This window comes from Triturus cristatus, chromosome 3_2, assembly GCF_964204655.1.
Source record: "Triturus cristatus chromosome 3_2, aTriCri1.1, whole genome shotgun sequence".
Lineage (NCBI taxonomy): Eukaryota > Metazoa > Chordata > Amphibia > Caudata > Salamandridae > Triturus > Triturus cristatus.
In genome coordinates this window covers 1,028,908,113-1,028,929,706 of record NC_140584.1, presented here as the reverse complement: position 1 = coordinate 1,028,929,706, position 21,594 = coordinate 1,028,908,113, and the positions used below count along the sequence as shown (strand labels likewise).

The 21,594-nt window shown below is 44.8% G+C and overlaps 1 protein-coding gene across 2 annotated transcripts in view; it reads left to right on the top strand.

Annotated features, from left to right (window-relative positions):
- Positions 1–21,594, top strand: part of MKS1 (MKS transition zone complex subunit 1) — a 226,412-nt gene that overhangs the window by 123,216 nt on the left and 81,602 nt on the right. For both annotated transcript variants that reach the window (XM_085649666.1, XM_085649667.1), the window contains exon 9: positions 20,218–20,274. In XM_085649666.1, the coding sequence (XP_085505792.1) occupies positions 20,218–20,274 (57 nt within the window). The remainder of the gene's footprint in view (positions 1–20,217; positions 20,275–21,594) is intronic.

Here is a 21,594-nt window from a genome sequence, read left to right as displayed (position 1 = left end):
CTCCTGGACTCAGCAATTCCTGTACAGTTTTACTGTGGGATTCAGTAATACCAGGGTGGGATGATTACTCATGATATGTATGCTGGGGTCCAGGCTTTCAGATCATTGATTGCTAGTAAAACATCTACCATTCAGAAGTGCTTACTGATGGAATGTATGTTGAAGACGTTGGGCTTTATTTAAGATTCGCTGATGTCCTTCACCACCCTGGCGAATGACTGCCTGCCATATGCTGAGATCGCCTCCAAGCAGGCTCCTCTAAAGGCACTGTCGCTTTGCTGTGCAACCAGCATGTTTCATCTGGCCTCACAGCAAAGGTTTGTGTTTTTCTAAAACAAAGTCCCAAAATGGAAGTTTGTTTTTGGAAATCAAAAAAGGAGGTAGCCTAACGGCTAGAGCGGCCACCTCAAAGGGGTCAGTGGGCCGTCCGTCAAAAGTTTCTGATGGAAATATGACAGTTCACCAACTCTTAACCGAGCAGGTGAGCCAACAGTTTGGTGGACAGGGTAGTGAACGATGTTTGTGGTGGAGTACCCTGTCTGCCACACTCTAAATAGGGCTGATTGTATTTATCTGTGGGATTACCGTTTGCTAGGAATGCGCGTATTGGCACGGTCTGTGTTGAGTCAGATCTAAATGTTGCAAGTTTTTGTTACAGAGCACTAGGGCTACTCTGAATTACACTGTTTTGTGAGGAGGTGTAATCCTTACTGGCTGTTTATTAATGATATTGCTACTGGGTAAAGTCATTACTTGATGCACTGTGCACAGAAACTATATAAATAGTGTCTACCCTATCAATGCTTACAGGCATAGTGCTAAGGGTAATGGTGTCTCCCACACTGTCTTCTTGGGACAATAGCACAATGGCTGCTGTTGTCAGCGACTGCTCAGCAGATTCCGCTGGCTTGCTGAACTAGCACCTACGGCTTGCTTTCATTACTGAGGGCAGCATTCATTGTGTCAGTTCACAACTATAATAGTTGTTGACTGTAGAAATTATTGGCCCCAGAAGGCACTTATCCCTAATACCCCTTTATAAACATTGTACAATAATAATTGGTAAACATACATAGCAAGTGCACAATTTCACCCAGTAAGACTTGTGCTGTAATTGCTGAGCAGTCTATGGTGCACACTGGTTTATGTACAGTCTCTGCTGTTTCCAGTGATTACTGTTTAAGCAGGGATTACTGAACATACTTGAATGTGCAGGCTCTGCGTGAGAAGGTTTAGTGTCTGCGAAGGGATTTGCAGGCTTTATTTAGATGCATGAAACGGGAGTGAATGGATTGCAAGTTAAGTATTGATGAAACTGTTTCACTGAGAGATTACAGTGAATTCAGATGTTGAAAGGGATTACTGGGAGTTCGATAAAAGGGTTGAAACCGGTATGAAGTGATTGTATTGGAAGGACCATACTAACAGTTGCCTGCACAGAGATCATTACGGGTACGACCAATGGGATAGGAATCGTAAGCCTTAGTAGGGGAACTATATGGTGTTAAGGAAGACCGTGTTTGTAGAAATATTCACATTAACTGAGAAAGTGTAAGGTTTGAAGAACACAAATCATTCAGGTATAGGTGTACAAGGCAGCTTCCTCCTCAGAATGAGCTCACAGCAATGAAAAAGTTGCAATAATTATATATGGGTAAAGGGGCTCTTTAACTCTTGAAGCGTAATGCAAATAATAATGATATATATATATATATATATATATATATATATATATATTTTGTGTGTGTGTGTGTATTTGGGTTTTTTTCCAGTGACAATCTAGTTTGGTATGATAATATCTTAGTGTGGATTTTAAAAACTCAGAAAATCACTGGAAAAAAACAAAGGTTCAAGTGACGTTCTAGTTAGGTAAATTACGTGTAACATTTTCAACAAAAAAAATTAAATTAATCGGTTGTAGTCATTTAAAGTAACTCTAACTCGCGCCCCCACCATGCACAGTATTATCAATTATACAATTTCACATGTTATCAATGATGTTGTCAATGATGCATAGAACATGTCATGAGTGATGCAATATGAGAGGTCATAAGCAGTGCATGGCGAGGGTGTGAGTTATTTCAGAAAGTGAAAGAAGATATTACCAGCAGAGTGCCTGAATAAATCGTCACCAGTTGCTCAAGCTTCACCTTAACAAACATGAGTTTCTTCAGTACTGCCAAGCTAATTTCCACCTTTGTCACCGAACAGACGCTGCCATATTGGACATCTCGGACACAGTGTTGGAAAAAGCCCAGGTGACGCATGTTCAACATTATGTAAAACACAGGCTAGGCTTAATTTAGGCCCTACAACTTCTATTGTGAGACATATTCTGATGACTCACCGGCTACTAGTGCTTAAGAATTTGGGTGATATTCACAGTTTCTTAGGCTTAATCCCTCCCTTTCAGATGTCTCCCGGTGGTTCCAGCAACAGGTAGTTGGAGCTGAATGCGTCTGTGGCGCAAAAAAGGATCAGCTTGATAAAATCCAGTTAGCTAGAGTCACCGTCAACCTGTTGCCCTGGGACACAAGGTTAAACATCTATGAGCCTATTTTATGTAGATGATGTATGTCTTGCTCCACTTAGTTCTAGATTGCCCTTTGTAGACAAGTGCCCCTTTTTGACATGGTCACCCCCACTTTTTGCCTTGTATCTGATGCAATTTTGACAGAAGTGCATTGGGTTCCTGCTAACCAGGTCTCATGAACCAGATCTCTTCCCTAAAACTGTACAATTGTTCCCCCAATTGGCAAAACCGTTAGCACCCCTTGTAAGTTTCTAGTAAATGGTACCCCTGGTATCCAGGGCAAGGCGGTTAAAGAGGGGCCCTAAGAACGACAGGATGTATTATGCCACTCTAAGGGACCCCTTCGCACCAACATGCCAACTGCTATTGCAAGCTGTGCCAATATGCAGAGAAAAGAAAAGATACGACATGACCAACCTCCTGTGTGCCATGCCTGCAGACACTGCATGCAGTGTTGGTAAGCCACCCCTACAGCAGCCAATATACTACATGTGTAGCCCTTTTTCCATGAACAGATATGCCCCTATGATGTCTAAGCCGATTCTTAGATATTGCAAGTGGACAAGGAAGCCATTTTGAGTACAAGTGCGTGTGATGGACACTGGTGTTTACGAGTTCTCCAGCTACATGATGGCTTCACTGAACCTAGAAGTATTCGATATCAGACATCTCATATTAATAAGCCCACACTGATTCCAGTGATCGATTTATTGATACATGTACCCAGAGGGCACCCTAGAGGTGGCCCCCTGAAAACCTACCGACTACCTGTGTATTGTCTGACTGGTGTAGACCGGCCTGCCACCATAGACGGGTTTCTGACCCTCTGCAGGTGAGATGCCACTCTGTGAGGGTGGAAGCAATGCCTGCTCTGGCTGGGGGTGTTGTCACCTCCTCCAAGCAGGATGGCTAAGTAATCAGCAAATCATGGCAGGAGGCTTCAAAGGCCTCTGCTGCCTTTGATATGCAACCCAAGGCTTCCCCAGACAGGGTAAATGCCACCCCTTGTCCCAGGCCCATTTGGCACCAGGACAGGCGGGCAAAATTAGCTAGTCAGGAGGTGTGCCCCCTCTCAGGCTAGTACTACCCCTAAGGTGGGCTACCTGAAGTGGTCACGACTTTTAGAAACCCACCATCTTAATTTTGTCGGAATTGAGCTTTCCGGGTCCCGGTTATGCTCACTTCTCACAGGTAGGTGTTATATAGAGGGTGTAGACACACTCAGGGTAAGTAGCCCATTGGCTACTACCTATCACTCCCTGTAACACCCTAAATTGGGTATTTAGGTGGCACCCCTGGTGCCAGCAACTCAAATTCAACGGATCACGAAGAGAGGACACAGAAGAGCAGCAAGAAAACCGAGAACTGTAAACTGCTGGGGATTTTTGGAGCTAAACCCTACCTGACATCCTTCCTCCAGACTCACACCAGCGTGACTGGGATCCCCAGAATCCTTGGACCCCCTGAAGCAGATTCATTCCTGCTCTCCGAGTGATCCGACTTCACTAACAGATCCTTGGCCTCCGGTGCCATTCTTCCCACTTCTCTTCCAGCCCCAGCTTTGCAAGGCACGCTCTCTCTCGCCACCATCCCTGAGCTCCATTGGTCACCACCGAGCTCTAGCACATTCACAGTGCTTTTCTCAAGGTGTCACAATTGCTCCCACCCATGTTGTTTTCTTAAAAATTCGTAACCTGGTCCTAACAAAGGACTAAACTGCATACAGGCCGAAATGCCGTCGACTTCAGCAGCGTAATTCTTGGCGCCTTCCTCGTGGTTCCCAAAAAAACACCTTGGTTCATAATGTATCAAGTGTATGGGCATTAATAGAGTTCACTGTATATATTATTGTTGTTCTTGCGTCTCATTTCCCGCTGTATATACCCATTCATGTGTCACCAGCGCCAGCCACCTTTTCACGAGCACTTGTGCACAGTTTAGTACAGGTTACATGACATTCAATGTAACACAGTGCTTTTATGTTTGTTTTCTTGATCCTACAACCAAATATATGCAAAAAGAAGTTCTCCATTCAATGTTTCTTGGTCTCTTGTCCTTTCTTCCCCATATGTTGCAATTCATTGTGCTTTTTACAATTTGTCTGCTAAATAATACCTGTTGAGAAATTGTTGTATGCTATATATTATCTACCCTGGTCTCTACTGGGTTTATGGGTATCGTCCTGTAGTTTGTTACTGCTAACCCTGCCTACCTGCACTGTCTTTATAATCGTGACCAGCGACTCGTCCTGCAGCTGACCAGCTTCCAAGAACCCCAGTAGACTGCAAGCCCTTCGCAAATTACCAAGAAGTTTCCTTTGGAGTAGAGGAGCTACTCCCCTGCAGTCCACAGGCACCGAATAGCAAAGTCCGGTTCACCGAGTTGACGCTCACCTGCCAGCCTGACACCGCAGCCCCCCAGGAAGAGGTAAGAGGTGCCTGTGCTCCTGAAGGTCAAATCTGCCCCATCCCAACCAAGTGAGAGGACACCAGGATTAACCCGGAGCCGCACAGGACCAAAACCCGGGGTACTCCTTGCAGCAAGCCAAGAACGTGAAAGTCCAATCCGGACTGCAACGACACAGAGCAGCCATCAAGAGAAGTTAGCACTGCAGAGACCTACTTTGAAAGGGGCCCAGATATCCTGATTTGGCACCCTCAACCGGCGAGACTGACAACCGCAAGGCTCCAGGGCGCACAGAGCCTAGCCGACCTCGTTGTTTTGCACTCATGGCCCCCAGCCAGGGTACCGATGAACCGAATGTGCTCTCGTGTCCCCCGGACCCTTTTGACTCGAGCCCCAAATTGGGAGCTCTCGGACTTGTCCCTAAGTCCCCCTCTGCAGCTTGCTTTTAGGTGGCCCCCCTTCGCTTTAGCAGCCTAGCGCGCACCGCTACCAACGTGAACAGCACTTCTGCACCCTGACGCCCCAGTACAGTAACTGCTGGTAGTACTTTGGACCTTGGCCCCTACGACCCTAGGAACCAAAGGAGACTCCCAGAAGCCGACCATAAATACCTGTGTCTTCTATGCCTTTTCTCCCTTAGAAAAACATTGTGCGTAAAGGTGCATTTAAGTAACTGTTTTACTTGCCTGCAAAATTCAATATTTAAGTATATACTTGCTGTTGATGTTCCTGGTATCAAAATGTATATAAAAATACAACTTATTTTTCTAAATTGGTCTCAAGATTTATTCTTGATTGTGTGTTTTTATTTATTGCCGCTGTGTGTGTCAACAAATGCTTAGCACTATGCTCTGATACGCCTAACTGCTCACCCACACTACTGTAAAAGAGCATTTGGGATATAATTTGTGCCTCCGTAAACCAATGGGGGTTGCCTGGACTCTTTACACAGTGTACTTTGTTTTGGTCCACTGTATAAAGAGCTAGCTTCCTTCACTCTCCCACTTGCAGTTAGGCTCAGCCCCTCTCCTTCTCAAACACAAACCCTACTGAAAACATATCTCTTAATTTTTCACCAGTTTTCGTTCATGTCAGTTTAGCAGTGCCTCAGGCCCATTGTCGTTATTGTGCAATATTTAAGTATGGCATAGAGGTTTTTGAGGAAGGAAGAATGTGTGTTAGAGGTGTTTTTTGAGAGGTTGTTCTGTGGTAGTGGTTTTTGATGGGGGCTGCGGTTGTCAGCAGAGGTCTTGAAAGCTGAGCCTAATGTGTGTATATGTTGAATGAAGCCTAGCTGATTGTCCACATAGAGGAATATAGCTTCTTTTGGGCTTTTCTGCTCAAGACGTGTGCTTACAAATGCTCCTTCTCTGCATGATAACGAGCTACCAGTGACACAATTTGCTCCTGAGTGCTGGGGTGAATTCCCAAGACCAGCAAAAAGTTGAATAAGCGCTTAAATATTTCTTCCTTCAGTCAGTAATGCATGGCAGTTTTGTTCCCTGTCTTGACAAGCATTTTTTTTATTTGACCTAAACAGCAATGTCCTGAACAGATTAGACAGCCCTTAGCCCTTCATGATTTTGTGGAAATGTTTCTCTTCTATGATCCACAGCACATTTTAAACTTCAACAAAGAACCCCTCAATTGTTTCCACCTGTGCATCAAGGATTATAACAGGAAAATGAAAGGGCACCAAAACAGAGTGAAATTCACAACTTAGGGCCTGAGTACGATCTTGCTAGGAAGGCCTCCAGACTGCTTCTGGAACGAGCAGTTCCTATTCAGAGCCAATGTTTCCGACCGAATCGTCCCCTGTTCTGAACGACCAAGTACGATGCGAAAAGGTCATCCGTGTCGACCGAATGGTTTCCAAACCTGATCCTGTCAGTCCTACAAATTCGCAGCCAAATCGTGCCACGCATTTGAGCCGGCTTCCGAACGAGCGAGTACAGTGCATGATTCGGACAGCCGTATTGACTCTGTCTCAGCGAGACGAAGTGGCTGTCCGATACGGACTTCTGGGGGCTGTAGCTGGCCCCCCAAAACCCCCAGCCCGCTGAATCTGTCCCGTGGGGGGTACCCATGGGTGTCCCTCCTTTCTAGGCATGCACCGTGTGTCGGGCACCATGGGGTGCCCGCCACAGGGTGTACGCTTTTTGCCACCCACCCGGTTTTGCTATCGGAGCCTGTGTACGTGTTCAGTATGCAGGATCCCATAGAGTTCAATGGGAGTCCGAGCGAACAGAGTCCGTCACCATACTGGTGCATTGTATTCGGTTGCTCAGACTCTGAGAGCACAATTCTCTAGGAAAGCCCTCCGGATCCGAGTCGTACAAAAGGGTTTCCTAGCGAGACCGTATTCGTGCCCTTAACATTAAATCAAGAAGGCTTGCATTATTAAATGAAAAATACAACCATATTTTGGGCAGTGATCGATGCATCTATGGTAAAAAGTTGACCGATGGTAACAACCAGTTAATTAGTTACTGTTTAGACAGGCAAAAAATTCGGTTTTATAGTATACTCAATGCAAATAGTTCACAATGGTTTACATTTTGATTTTGAGTAAGCTTTTAGTTATAAGTCAGCCCAATATGATGCCTCAACATGGCTCTTAGATCTTTGTCTTAATAGTCTAGTCACAGTGGCTTCTGATTGAACCCACTTATGGTGCTCAGTCCACCATTTCGTCATGTTTTGGTTATGAATAGATTTTGCAGCACAATGCAATAGCCCTTTTAACTAGAATTGTAACTAGAATTGTAACTATGTCAGTGAAGCAACTTGACTACTCGCTTGACTTTGGCGTCGGCATTAAACCATTTGCATTATACATGTTTTGTTTGCCAGTCCAGAGAGTTGGCTGCCTCTTCACCTCAACCCAGGAGGACTCAATAACACAATATGACCATGTCATATAGTAAAGAGTTGCTTGCTTCATATAGGACAATTAATGGTGATAGCTGGAAACGTTATATTGTTTGAATGGGGTGAGGTAGGAGCAGCGTAAATAATGAAATTATACATTTTAGTTTTGCGTTCCAAGACATTTTATTTACATGTTTGAGGGTAGTTGCTAAAGATCTGCACCCAAGTCTTCTTCCCAACTATCTTTCACATTGAGGGGACTCTTGAACTGTTTGGTTGTAGGGCTTTCTATAGTTTAGTGATGATGCGATGGCTGCCACGCAATGTTACCAGTATTTGTAATGTTGTCAGTCTCCGGGCTTCTGGGATTTATATATATAACTCTATCTATATATATATATTGATATAAGCAGCCCTGAAATCAGACAGAAAGCTATGTGGTTAAAATCTGCCCCTGGTTTCCGTAAATGCTCTTCTTGTAGAGCTTGTAAGTTTGGCATTAATAAAACTCACTACCTCACCCCTTTTAGCACTAAAGAAGTAGCTATCACAGGGAGCTTTTCCTGTAGAACTGACTTTGCTGTATATATCCTGACTTGCACCTGCGGCCTTAATTACATTGGTAGTACGAAGCTGCAGGTGCATGTTAGGATTTTACAACATCTGAGAGCCATCTTACACAATGATCCTGCGTATCCGGTGGCACGCCATTTCAATTCAACTCACAACAGTGATGTCAACTGCCTTAAATATTATGTAATAGCAGCTATTCCCAAACCCCGAAGGGGCGGCAATAGGGAACTTTTACTAAGGCAGTTAGAAACTCGTAAGATCTTAGAGTTTGACAGCAAATGGCCTAATGGCCTCAATAATACTGAGGACATGCATAACTTTGTTTAATGATGTCTTGATTTGATGACTTAACCTTTGAGAGATTACATATGTATAAATCTCAGTAATCTCCTTGTTTCATTCCACCCCTTTCATAATGAGCCTCGTTTGTGTACATATCTTTGTACATACATATATATATTTTGATATTTATTTTTATTTCTTGCTTTGGGCTTTGTGTACTATACATCTTCTTGGGTGGTTATCTCTTGCACTACGCACTTTAGCTATCTGGTCACAGCGCAGATTTTTCCCTATACCTCTGCTGTCATATATATAATATACATTATTCTATGACTTATCAGCACTCTCCAGTAAGATGATGGAATCTTAGAAATGAAATTTATATGATTTTAACAATAACTATCAGGACTGTATTTTTTATTGTTATTAATATTTATTCATTCCTATTTTAATCTTACTGTTTTGTTATATTTGCACATATTCCCTAATATTTTGCACATTCGCACGGTTTTGCACAATCATTGAAAATGCTGCTATGTACCTTTTTGCATTGGTACAGATTTTGAGTGTCCTTATATGATGATATTATACGGTATATGGTTTTAATGGCATTGTTTTATTTTTCTTGTCGGTTGGGTGTTTTTTAAGGATTTATCCTGTTATACCAACACTCACATACTTAAACAAGTTCAGTCACGTGTATAAGCTTTATGCTGGCTGCCTATTACAATGTTTATCATTACATTTCCGTACTTCAGATTGCATGAAATACCAACTATACGTATTTTACATTTGTATAACGTTTTCTATAATCATCGTGCAATTTGACTCCACTGTTTCTCAGAATATCACATGAAGTCTGTTTTCCTGGTCTAGTAGCACGTGATCAGGAAGTGGGTGTACACTTTGCAGCGCATAAAAAATCATTCAGTGCAACTTGTCTCCGCATGTGAACAAGGGCTTTCGAGCCCGAAACGCGTCATGGTTTGCTGAGAAATGGTCGTAATGGTTGAATAAATATTCTTGCCTGAAGACTCCTGTGGTCCGTCTCTCCTTCTTCGCCGCCCGTTCGGAGGTTGTGGGAGTTCCTACATTTCATATATATATAGATATAGATATAGATATAATATAGATATATCTAGAAATAGATATATCAAGACACCAAACCCTGGCCTGATACTCACTTCCAGGAAAACAGTCTGCAGAACGTTGTTTTAGTTGCTGAAAAGCAGTGAGATGTTATTGACGGGTAATCACCACCAAATGGCCAGGCTATTTTTATATATAGTTATATAAACGCTCCAATGCTCCTGGCGCGAATGCCGAAACGCGTTTGTTGTTTCTGATAAGAAAATAAAGTTTCTTTAAAATTTGCCCCGCGAGGCTGGCTTGTGTTCTGGTATACCGGTGCATTGGAGCGTTTATGTTGACACGGACCACCACCGTGCTGCCGGCACCCGCTCGCGAGTGCTCCGTATCTATGGTGGGAGTGGAGCGACTATATATAAATTTAGTTGCAGTGACAATTAAGAGGCTTGGCACTAACCTGGCATTTCTGCAGCAACCCACTGCGGTGTCGAACATAGGTGAGGGGAACAAGGTTGCGGCACCTACTAGAGGTTGAAGACCTTTTTTGAACTACCAAGACCAGCATGCACTTCCTATACATGCCCAATAGGGCGGGATATATAAACTTAATGAGATGCAAAGTTACCTGTCTGCTGCCCATCCCCCTGAGAAGCCATGCCAGTGATCAAGGGCGAGGCTCGCCCGAAACGCGTATGGTGACAATGGCGAATTTATAGCTGGAAATGCGAAGTTGTTTGCCTTGCGGTCCCTGCAATAAAAAGAAGTAAAGAACGCCATGTGTAGTACCTTCAAGTGTGAGAGCACCTTTCTTTTGGATATATATATATATATATATCTCCTACTGGCGGTCGCCAGTAGGTAGATATAGTTAGGACCTATTTTCCATAGGAAATCCGCAACATTCTATTTGGAATAACGTTGGCGCCGATTGACGAATCTTCGCGAAATTTTCCAAACTTTTGTCTAGCTCCGTTCCGCTCCTATCCTGAAAATTTTACGGTGATTGTCAAGCGGGGGCTGAGAAAAAAGGGGGTCCCAAAATGCGTTTTCCCCATGCATTTTCCCATAGGACCTGTTGACGCAGCTACAGCCCGAATTGCTGAACGGAATTACACCAAATTTGGCAAAGAGGTAATCCTCAGTTCAGACTCGTGCCTTTTGCTTAAATGGTGTAAATCCGTTCAGTAGTTCCTGAGAAAAATAGAGTTAGAAAGATGTATATCTATGGCCTCGGAGGATCCGCGCACCCTCCCCGCACCCAGCGCGCACCCGGCCGTGCACGAGCTGAATGCTAATTGGCTGCCAACACTCTGAATCAGGAAGTGTTGGCAGCCATCTTGTGCCTCGGTAGAACCGAGGCACAAGAAAACCGAAAAAAAGGCGCAAAACGCAACAAGGGGGCAGGGTAGAAACACCCTGACCCCCTAGGCCTGCTCAGGGGTCCCACAAGGACCCACAAGGCCCAAAAAAAATTGCGGAATGCGCTTAGGGTCCGCGCATCCCGCTGACGAAAAAAACCGAAGCGCGGCCTCCCGCGCTTCGTTTTTATTTAGCCCCGGGGGAGGCCAAGTCCCGGGGGCAAAACTATATTATAATGGGGGGCCCAGAGGGGCCCACCAGCCCCGGGGACCGCCACCCCCGGGGCTAATCTGAATTATGGGGGGGGGGGCTCTCAGCCCCTCCTCCCCCCAGCGACCGCCACCCCCCAGAGCTTTAATATACATGAGTGGGGGGGCTCAAAGGCCCCCCGCAAGCCCCGGGGACCACCACCACCCGGGGCTTGGTTTTTTTTTTTTTCTAAAGAAAAAAAACCTGTGAGGGGGAGGCTCGAGCCCCCCTCACACGCCCCGGTGACCGCCACCTCCCCGGGGCACTAATTATTTAAAATAGGGGGTCTGTTTCGGACCCCCAAGCCCCGGGGACCACCACCCCCCGGGGCTTTGACAAAGGTGGGAGGGGGGCCGCGCGGCCCCCCCTCCCCCGCCCTGCAGGCAATGATGGCCCTGGGGACCGCCACCCCCCAGGGCCCGCTCCTGCAGTGTCCCGGGGTGCCCACCCCCGGGACACTGCTGTTTGCAATGGCAGGGCAGGAGCCTCGCGGCTCCCACCCTGCCATTGCAAACTGCTTTGCTTCATTGAAGCAAGAGCAGGGAAACCTGCTCTCGCTTCAATGAAGCAAAGCAGATTGCTTTTCCACATGGGGAGCAGCATGTTAGCTGCTCCCCATGTGGAAAAGCAATTCCGGCTCCCGCAGGAAGCGGGGAGCCGGCGGAACCGTGGGGGGATTGGGACCCCCCACGGTCCCCAACGAGATGGCCAGGCCCGTGGGATGGGGTCCCCGGAGCCAGTAGTGGCCCGGGGGGGGGGGGGGGGGGGCCACGTGGCCCCCCTCCTAAAAATGTTTAAAAAAAAAATTAAAAATAAAACGGCCCCGGGGGATGGGGTCCCCGGGGCCAAAAGGGGCCACAGGAGGGGGGCAAGGCAGCCCCCCTCCAAAATAAAAAATAAAAAGTTAAAAAAATATAAAGGGCCATGCCCCGGGGATGGGGTCCCTGGGGCAAAATATGGCCCCGATTTTTTTTTTTTTTTTTATTTACCCAAAAAAATAATTGGGGGCAGGCCCTGGGAGATGGGGTCCCCAGGGCCAATAAATTAGAAAAGAAGGGGGGCTACACAGCCCCCCTTCTGAAAAAGAAAAGACCGGGATCGGGCCAGAGGCCACGCCCCTCCTGTAATGAGGCCACGCCCCTTTTTACATCTCTCTGTAACGCAGCTCCGTGGCGCTTACTGGAGGTACCTGGTGGGCTAGTTGGCCACCAGGGGACCTCAGGATTCAAGGGGACTTAATCTCCCAACTTAAAACGCGCCAGGGGGCGCGTTTGCACAGTGATGAAGGTAGGGGGCGGGGCCTGAGGTGATACTGTGCAAACATGCCCTGTGGCACGTTTTAAGTTGGGGAATTAATTCCTCTTCAATCCAGAGGTCCCCTAGAGGACAACTAGCCCACCAGGTACCTCCACTAAGCGCCACGGAGCTGCGTTGCAGAGTGTTGTAAAAAGGGGTGTGGCCTCTGAACACCTCTCTGCAACGCAGCTCCCTGGCGCATGCTGGAGGTACCTGGTGGGCTAGTTGGCCCCCAGGGGACCTCAGGATTGAAGAGGAATTAATTCCCCAACTTAAAACGCGCCACAGGGCGTGTTTGCACACGTCACCTCAGGCCCCGTCCCCTTCCTTCACCATTGTACAAATATTTCTCTAAAATCAGCCGAACTACGAATTCCGATTTACTCACCTGTAATCAGGAGAGAACCCAGTGCTGCATCTTTTAGCCCAGCACTGACCCTGAAAAGTAATTCTAAGTGTACTTACCAGTAACTTGTATTTCCTTCCATAGGAATCCATTGTGTGGTTTTCACCAGAAAATTTTGTGTCCATTTTTGAAACGTACAAATATTCGTCTAAAATCAGCCGAACTACGAATTCCGATTTACTCACCTGTAATCAGGAGAGAACCCACTGCTGCATCTTTTAGCCCAGCACTGACCCTGAAGAGTAATTCTAAGTGTGCTTACCAGTAACTTGTATTTCCTTCCATAGGAACCCATTGTGTGGTTTTCAGCAGAAAAGTTTCTAAGTGTCTATTTTCACAAACTAAAAATATTCCTAAAAAATCGTCGGTATGACTTAAACACATTCTTTCAACTGTTTACAGGAGGTTGGCCAGTGCTGGATCCAGGATCCACCACTGAGTAAGTAAAAGTAACGGTAACACTACTTACCTGCTAAGTGAATTTTCTGCTATAGGATAACATTGGTGATTCTATGTGAACATTTTTCTAAGTGCCAACTTTTAAAATACAATAATATTCCTTAAAAATTACTACTGTAACCAAAACGCTTTTTCTCAACTGTTTACAGGAGAAATCCAAGGACTGAATCTAGGATCCAGTCCTGTGGTTCGAAAAGTAATCCATAAAGTAACTAATTGCATTTAACTAGAAATTCACATTGAGCTCAATGATGCTTTGTGTTTGAAATTGTGTTGCCCATTGCAACAACTGTAACTACTGTACTGTACTTAAACGTCTGTTGCCTATTTGCCAAGTATTTAAACTAAAGTAATTCATTTCTGCTGAAAACCACACAATGGATTCCTATGGAAGGAAAGACAAGTTACTGGTAAGTACGCTTAGAATTACTTTTCAGAGTCATTGCTGGGCTAAAAGATGCAGCCCTGGGTTCTCTCCTGATAACAGGTGAGTAAATAGGAATTCGTAGTTCGGCTGATTTTAGAGGAATATTTGTACAATGGTGAAGGAAGGGGGCGGGGCCTGAGGTGACGTGTGCAAACACGCCCTGTGGCGCGTTTTAAGTTGGGGAATTAATTCCTCTTCAATCCTGGTACTTCCAGTATGCGCCAGGGAGCTGCATTGCAGAGAGGTGTTCAGAGGCCAAGCCCCTTTTTACAACACTCTGCAACGCAACTCCGTGGCGCTTACTGGAGGTACCTGGTGGGCTAGTAGGCCCCCAGGGACCCCCAGTATTCAAGGGGGCGCGTTTGCAGAGTGGTGTAAGGAGGGGGCGTGGCCTCTGACCCGATCCCGGTCTTTTTCTTTTGGAAGGGGGGCTACACCTTCTTTTTCTAATGTATTGGCCCTGGGGACCCCATCCCCCAGGGCCTGCCCCCAATTTTCTTTTTTTTTTAAATAAAAAAACCAAAAATCGGGAAGGGGGCTCCGTGGCCCCCCTCCTGTGGCCCCTTTTGGCTCCAGGGACCCCATCCCCCGGGGCCGTTATTTTTTTACATTTTTAGGAGGGGGGCCGCGTGGCCCCCCTCCCGGGCCACGACTGGCCCCGGGGACCCCATCCCCCAAGGCCTGGCCATCTCGTTGGGGACCGTGGGGGGTCCCAATCCCCCCACGGTCCCGCCGGCTCCCCACTTCCTGCGGGAGCCGGCACTGCTTTTCCATATGGGGAGCAGCTAACATACTGCTCCCCATGTGGAAAAGCAATCTGCTTTGCTTCATTGAAGCGAGAGCAGGTTTCCCTGCTCTCGTTTCAATGAAGCAAAGCAGTTTGCAATGGCAGGGTGGGAGCCGCGAGGCTCTCGCCCTCCCATTGCAAACAGCAGTGTCCCGGGGTGGGCACCCCGGGACACTGCAGGATCCGGCCCTGGGGGGTCGCGGTCCCCAGGGCCATCATTGGCTCCAGGGGGGGGCGCGCGGCCCCTCTCCCACCTTTGTCAAAGCCCCGGGAGGTGGTGGTTCCCGGGGCTTGGGGGTCCGAAACAGACCCCCTATTTTAAATAATTAGTGCCCGGGGAGGTGGCGGTGCCCGGGGCGTGTGGGCTCGAGCCCCCCCACACAGGTTTTTTCGTATTTTCTAATTATCTTAACTTCTATCTCCGGAAATCTTCTTGACAAGAAGATTTCCGGAGATTCGTTTGGAGCAGGGAGGCCGCAGAAACCATATCGGACACTATCCTAACGGAATTATCGCCACCCAAAGCGCAAATTGAGAAAGCGCATACAGACAAGAACCCAAACGAGAACCAAGTGGGAATCTTGAAAGAAGAACAAATTCTGGGCCATCTGATCGGTATCCATGGATCCAATGGAATGAAAATGAAGAGATAGTAGTTAAGATAATTAGAAAATACGAAACACAGTAAGCAAGAGGAAATTATACGGTGGCTCCTACGAATCCAAACAGAAATCACAGAAATATAAGATAAAGATATATACAGCGGTGGCGGAGTATAAGAATAATACAGACACGCTACCACAAATAAACAAGAATATTCCCAAATAGAGAGATGTATGTTGAATGTTGTTAGTCCTGAAGAAGGTGCTTATTATAAAGAAATCACCGAAACGCTGCGCCGACACTTTTTTAACAACCCCACAGACAAGAATAAAAGAACTGTATATCTGTATATGATTTTAATTTTGTATATTGTATTTGCATTATTGTTTTTAAACATGCGTACTGACTATTTCAAACTGATACACAGTCCGTCTATTTTTAACAGATGTTGAAAGACTTAGATTGTAAACGATTAAAGGAGGCAAAGGAAGATATCTTCCGAAACATAAAGTGGCCAGAAGTAAAAATTGTCATCATCGATTTTGTAAATAAATTCTTAATATTTTTTTATACATTTGGTTTTGTGCTTGCATGTTCTCTAATGATCTGATCTGAACCAGAGGGCAACATTAGTATTTGAATACAATTGTATTCTAGGAGTGCATTGATTCCTCCTGAATGCTAAAAAACTAATAGGGACTCTATTGTTTTTGAACAGTTTCTCTTACCCTGTCCCTTTGCTTTGCAATAGGGTAACTCCCCCCTTTTTTTGATTACTCACTGACAACATTGTGCTTTGGGTTGAGTGGAGAGAAGCTTACAGAACTTGAATGACCTCTGTATCGCTGCATTCTGTTATCCTTTAGTGACATCCATTTAAGAGGTCTCCAACAGCCAGAGGATAAACAATATTCTACCAAGACATTTTTACAGATTTGCTACAACCATGCACATAAAGAGGATTTATTCATTGTGGTATAATTGTAATTTTAGCCTGTTGCTTCAACAACAAGTTGTGTGTGAAGTAAAACAAATGTAATTATTGTAAAACGTTACCCCAAACAGCCATTTGCCAAGTAATACCTGACTTATTTTAAACTACCAAGTAATTAGTTTACAAATCCAATTCTAGCCTTTTTTTTAAAAGAACACTATCCTAGAAAAGTTTCAGTCTCATTTTTATTGGCCAACCCCATGTCTGTCTCCCCTTAGCTGCTTGACAATTCTTTCACTCCCTTTCAATGTTGTGGGCTGTAAATAACTAAACAAGAGTTGTATATGTTTGTGGGCACACCTAAATGCAGCACATTTCTAAAGACCTTTTTCCACATCACAAACCCTCTTTAGTGACTACACGTGATTTAGTCCACAACCAACCCTACTTCTTAACATTTTTCTGAATTCTGCTATTATTGCCTATATACACCTGGGTTTTTGTTTTTGTAAACCTTTTTTTATTATCACACAGTGTGATGGTCTGTTCTTTACTCTGTCTCTCTCAGCAGTAGGGCTGAAGAGGCAGCATATAGTAGGGGAGGCCGCTGGATGAGCAGGGACATGATAGCCTGGAATCTGAGGATCCTCCAACCGTGGAAGAAGTTGGCACAAGAAGATTGGGACAACTGCGTTTGTCACTTTTCTGGCAAAGGACTGGTCTTGCTGGTGTTTGTATGAATAGATAAACTTCAGCTGATGCTCTTAAACTTTTAGATTCTAGAACTAGACAAATCGTATGCAAATCTGTCTTGACTTTACCCCAAAGGAGCGCCCGAAATGCAATTACTAGGGCTTACCCCTTCCTCGTGGGAACTTCGTCTTAACTATTCCTAAAATGATATCGGTGTCCAAATATACACATATACATATTAATTCATTAATACAAAATATATGCAAAAGCAATGTAATATAGACACAAAGATACAACCATATATCTACACAGTGTTAGTATGCTTTTTGCTGTATTATTTATGTTGTGATTTCATTCCATAATCTACCTTGAACGTGGTCCTAGAATCAAGGAGTCAATTAAGAAGTCTCCCCTCATTTCCAAGCTCCTTGTCAGGCAACTAAATTAGCACAAAAGTCCATTTAAAAAGGCCCCTCCTTTGTGGAAGTCAATACGTTTCGGCCGTGTAATATTCTGGCCTCCTCAAGACAAGAGGAAACCAGAAAGAGTGTGGAAAACGGGAACGAAGTCAACAGGCGGTTCAAGCATACCGCTCATGCTGACTGCAGTTAACTTTTAACAGGTTCCACAAATACTGAGCACAACAGCGGGTTTTGATACAAACGTGATTCTGGTGGACTCCAATGGGAGTGGGATTTATGCCACCATGGAAATCCATTTTGCAGCACGAGGACACCGTCTAAGTTGAGCGATATGCTTGCACCCGCCTGTTGATTTCTTTCCCTTAGTTGCTTAACAAGAAGCTAAGAAATAAGGGGCGATTTCTCCAAAATGTGTTAATTGTGTCTTCATGAATAATGTGTATGTATGTGTATATTCATAGATTCTGATGAACTGTATGTATATTTTGGTTGCCATTTTCTGTAAATTACGTTAATCATGGTTGAATAAAACAGGTTCCCGATGCCAATTAACTGTTTCTTTGTGAATGATTAACATAGGCCATAATTGATCCCCACTACATACCAGCTTATAATTGCATAGCCCACGTTATGTGGAGTGATGTGGGCTAACCGCTTTTTCTTTGCGCTTCTAACTATCGACAGCAGGGCTGGGTGTTTTATTAGGTAGAAGGAAGAAGTTAAACACTCATATTGAATATACACGAGTCAGCCTGCTAGCCTTTCTGGGAGGAGCTCACTGTGTACACAAAGAACACGTGGAGGGGAAAGCGAAAACGCCCAGCACATGCGTAGAAAGCACAAGTGCACTAACCATGAGTATATGAAAGCCTGGGAAAAGGACTGTGCAGTCCAAACAAGGTGTTAGCCACCAAATCTGCCTGCCTTTCATATGCCATGGGTGTGCATCACCAGCAGATCTCTGAGTGTAGGATCTCAGCAATAACATATCTTCCAAGAACAGATGCTAAGAGGAAAAGTTGGCACCTTGGCTTGGCTTCAGTGCGCGTTCCTTCTCCTGTGTGTTGTCAGTGTGCTGTGTGACATGACCAGGCTTGAAGCAGCTAGAGGGCATGCAATGGCAATCTGGAAGTTGTCTGTGCTTTGCTGCTTTAGTGGAGTGAAGTATTTCACACTGTAAGAAGTCTTATCAACCAATGGAACCCCTTGCTACCTTCTGTAAGGTGGTATCTAGTGAAGCTTACAGTAATGTAAGCAATGCACTGGGGCCGCACATCATGAGTCGAACAGGTACACTAGTACCTTTTCTCAGTACACAGGGCATACAGTTGTACAAGACCTGTATGGCAGCATGTGAAAAGATTGCAGAAATATCATCTTCAGTTAAAAAAAGACTGTAGATACGCCGGAAATGTGATACGACCATTCGCAGTTAATGTATTTTTAAAATGTAAAGATAGTGTAATTCTGTGGGAGAAACGATATGGAGGCGACACCTCCTTTGAGTCAGTATAATTGAGGGGACCCTGGATCTCCTGTCTGATAGGTGTTTAAAGGCTAAGGTAAGGCTTGCTTTCAGCCCCCTTCCTGGCTTAACACGTGAAAAGTAGACAGATTCTGCAGGCTTCCTGAGAGCCTAGGAGAGCAAGATTACCCAATGTGGCATATAGGGCCAGACTTGGAGCCCCACAACAAAGCCATAGAAAGGCTGGTTTGAGCGAGAGCTGCATTCCACCTTTGGAAATCTTCTTTTCAAACAAGCAGACTTAGTATTGAACAAAAACTGCTAAATAATATCCGATAGGATTGAGAAAGAGGGTTAAAGTTATTCAGTGATAGTGACAACTGCGCATGGTAGGTGAGTTGGCAGAGTCCCCCCTTGCTGTTCATAGCTTGCTTTAACAGATGTCATTCAGACTTACTGGCTGAAAAGTAGTTCCTGTTCTGCATAGAGAAGCTAACCCCATACAGTTTCATTCAGTCAAGTTAATCAAATGTACACGGGGTACGCAGGGGCTCAAAGAATACAGAATGTAAGTTATACGGCTTGAAAGGCAGCTTATGTAACACAAATCACACAGGCAGGAATGGTTCTTTAGATGTCCCTTTATGTAGGTAAATCACAAAAAGTACTAGCATGCCTTCACACAAATACCATATTCTCGGAAGACAGTTAATAAAGTATCCATTCTTTCCATTTTACGATACAGGCAGAAACATATCCGCATTGTATCACACCCACTGTCAGCATCTTGACAGTTCTGGCATCAGCATGAGATTAATCGGGGAAGAGGGTCACAAAGGCTTAGGAATGGGGGTATTGGTCTTTTCCTTGCTTCAGCATCTTGACTATACCATCATCTGCACTGGACAGGAGAACTGAGGTGAAAATAGAGGGATAAGGCAACTTGAAGAACAAGTGAAAACCCGCACTGATCCTTTTAACAGTCAACCACCCGCCATGTTTATAGCTTCATTTCTGCTGTCCTTGGTCTCCAGCACTGTCAGATGTATCCTTCACTCCACTTTCTTGAGAGCCAATCAGCCATCACTGGGGCAAATGGAGAGTGTGCCTGGATACTGCGGTCCTTACACCATAAATATACAGTAACGGATGGGCGTTAAGAACTAGGAACTCTAGGATATGCATTGTGCTACCACTGCTGACAGCATAATTGTTTATTTCTAGTCAGAAGGGGTGCAATGGCCACCCTGTGTCTAGAACTGGCCTTGGGAAAAGGAGCCAGCTAAAGCCCACTTAATCCATGTATCGTCAGATTAAAGCAGTGTTTAAGAATCTTATCACTCATTACCTCTTCTCTTTCCAGCTGTATAATCGACATAGAGAATATCTAAGCAGTCTGGTGGGCACCGACTTTGAAATGGTGAGTGTCTAACTTGCATTCATAGGATCTCTCCTGCATTTCTTGTAGTTGTACACTAGGTGCCAAATGGTGTATGTCAAAAATTGAATACATGTCCATATATTGCCACGTCACATTTTAATCAAAAGCTCTTATACTACATGTCTATTGTTAAACATGTATTGCTATCACCCTTTGCCACTTGCCTGTAAATCGTATTGTCATGTACAATCCGATATGAATACATTATTAAAAAAAAAAAGACAAAATTGTATTGCTGCTCACTTTGCATGATGGTTTTGTAATGTGCTAGTCTGAAGTCTTTGGCCACGCCATTGGTAATTAATCCCAGCAAATTAAGAGAAGAAAACAGATGATCACAGCGACACAAAGTGTGGATAGGCTGTCTTTGTGATCTGCAGTTTCCCGGGGTGTCACTAATGCCTTACCATTTCAGCCATGGGAATTTTTGCCATGCCCCCATTGAATACCACTTCACTCCGACAGTGGCCCACTTCACTTTTTCTGGTAAAGTTTCTCTCCAATGTAAATCTTGCATCCTCTGCCAACGAGTATGTGCTTGACAAGCTTGCTCCCAGGGCATTATAGAAATAATGACATTCATTTATAATGTGGACTTTGGCAAGTTGGTGAAATACATAGTTAGAGAATCATGTATTTGTTTCTGGACCCAGCAGCCTCACATGCTGCAAGGACAGTGGCCATCTGCCCTCCTTCCTGGCCATGCAATAGCAGATTTTGTCCTGTGCAAAGCACCATAATGTTCTCAAGTATATAAACAGGGTACAGAACAAGCTGTGCCCTGAGTACAGCTCATGATAGCATGTCACATCCTGTGTGTAAAGTGCACCTCAACACAGACTGCAAACGGTGTGGGACATTCCACTCCCAATTTTCCAGCATTGGGGAAACCTCAAAATCTCATCTGTCTTTTGAGTTTGGTACCTATATCACAAATCCCAAGATGTCTTACTAAAGATGACTTCTGTATGAAGACAATATACTGCTTACATCTACCAATCACCCAATTATGAGCACTCTTACAGCTACCTGAAGTCATTGCTCCAGCATCATTCCACACAGTTTGCCCCCAAGTCAGTGATTCTTCACTATTCCATATAGCTATTGCCACAGTCATACCACAGTGACATTTTCTGCACAATTTCTTACAGTTCTGCACACACTCAGGTTTCCTTCACTGTTTCCTTCTGCGCTGTCAAAATCCAGAGTTTAACATTGGTCTACGTTGTCCTCTGACCACATAGTGTGCATTAGTACTGTGACTCCTTAAGGGTTAATTGTAACTGTGAAATGATTATA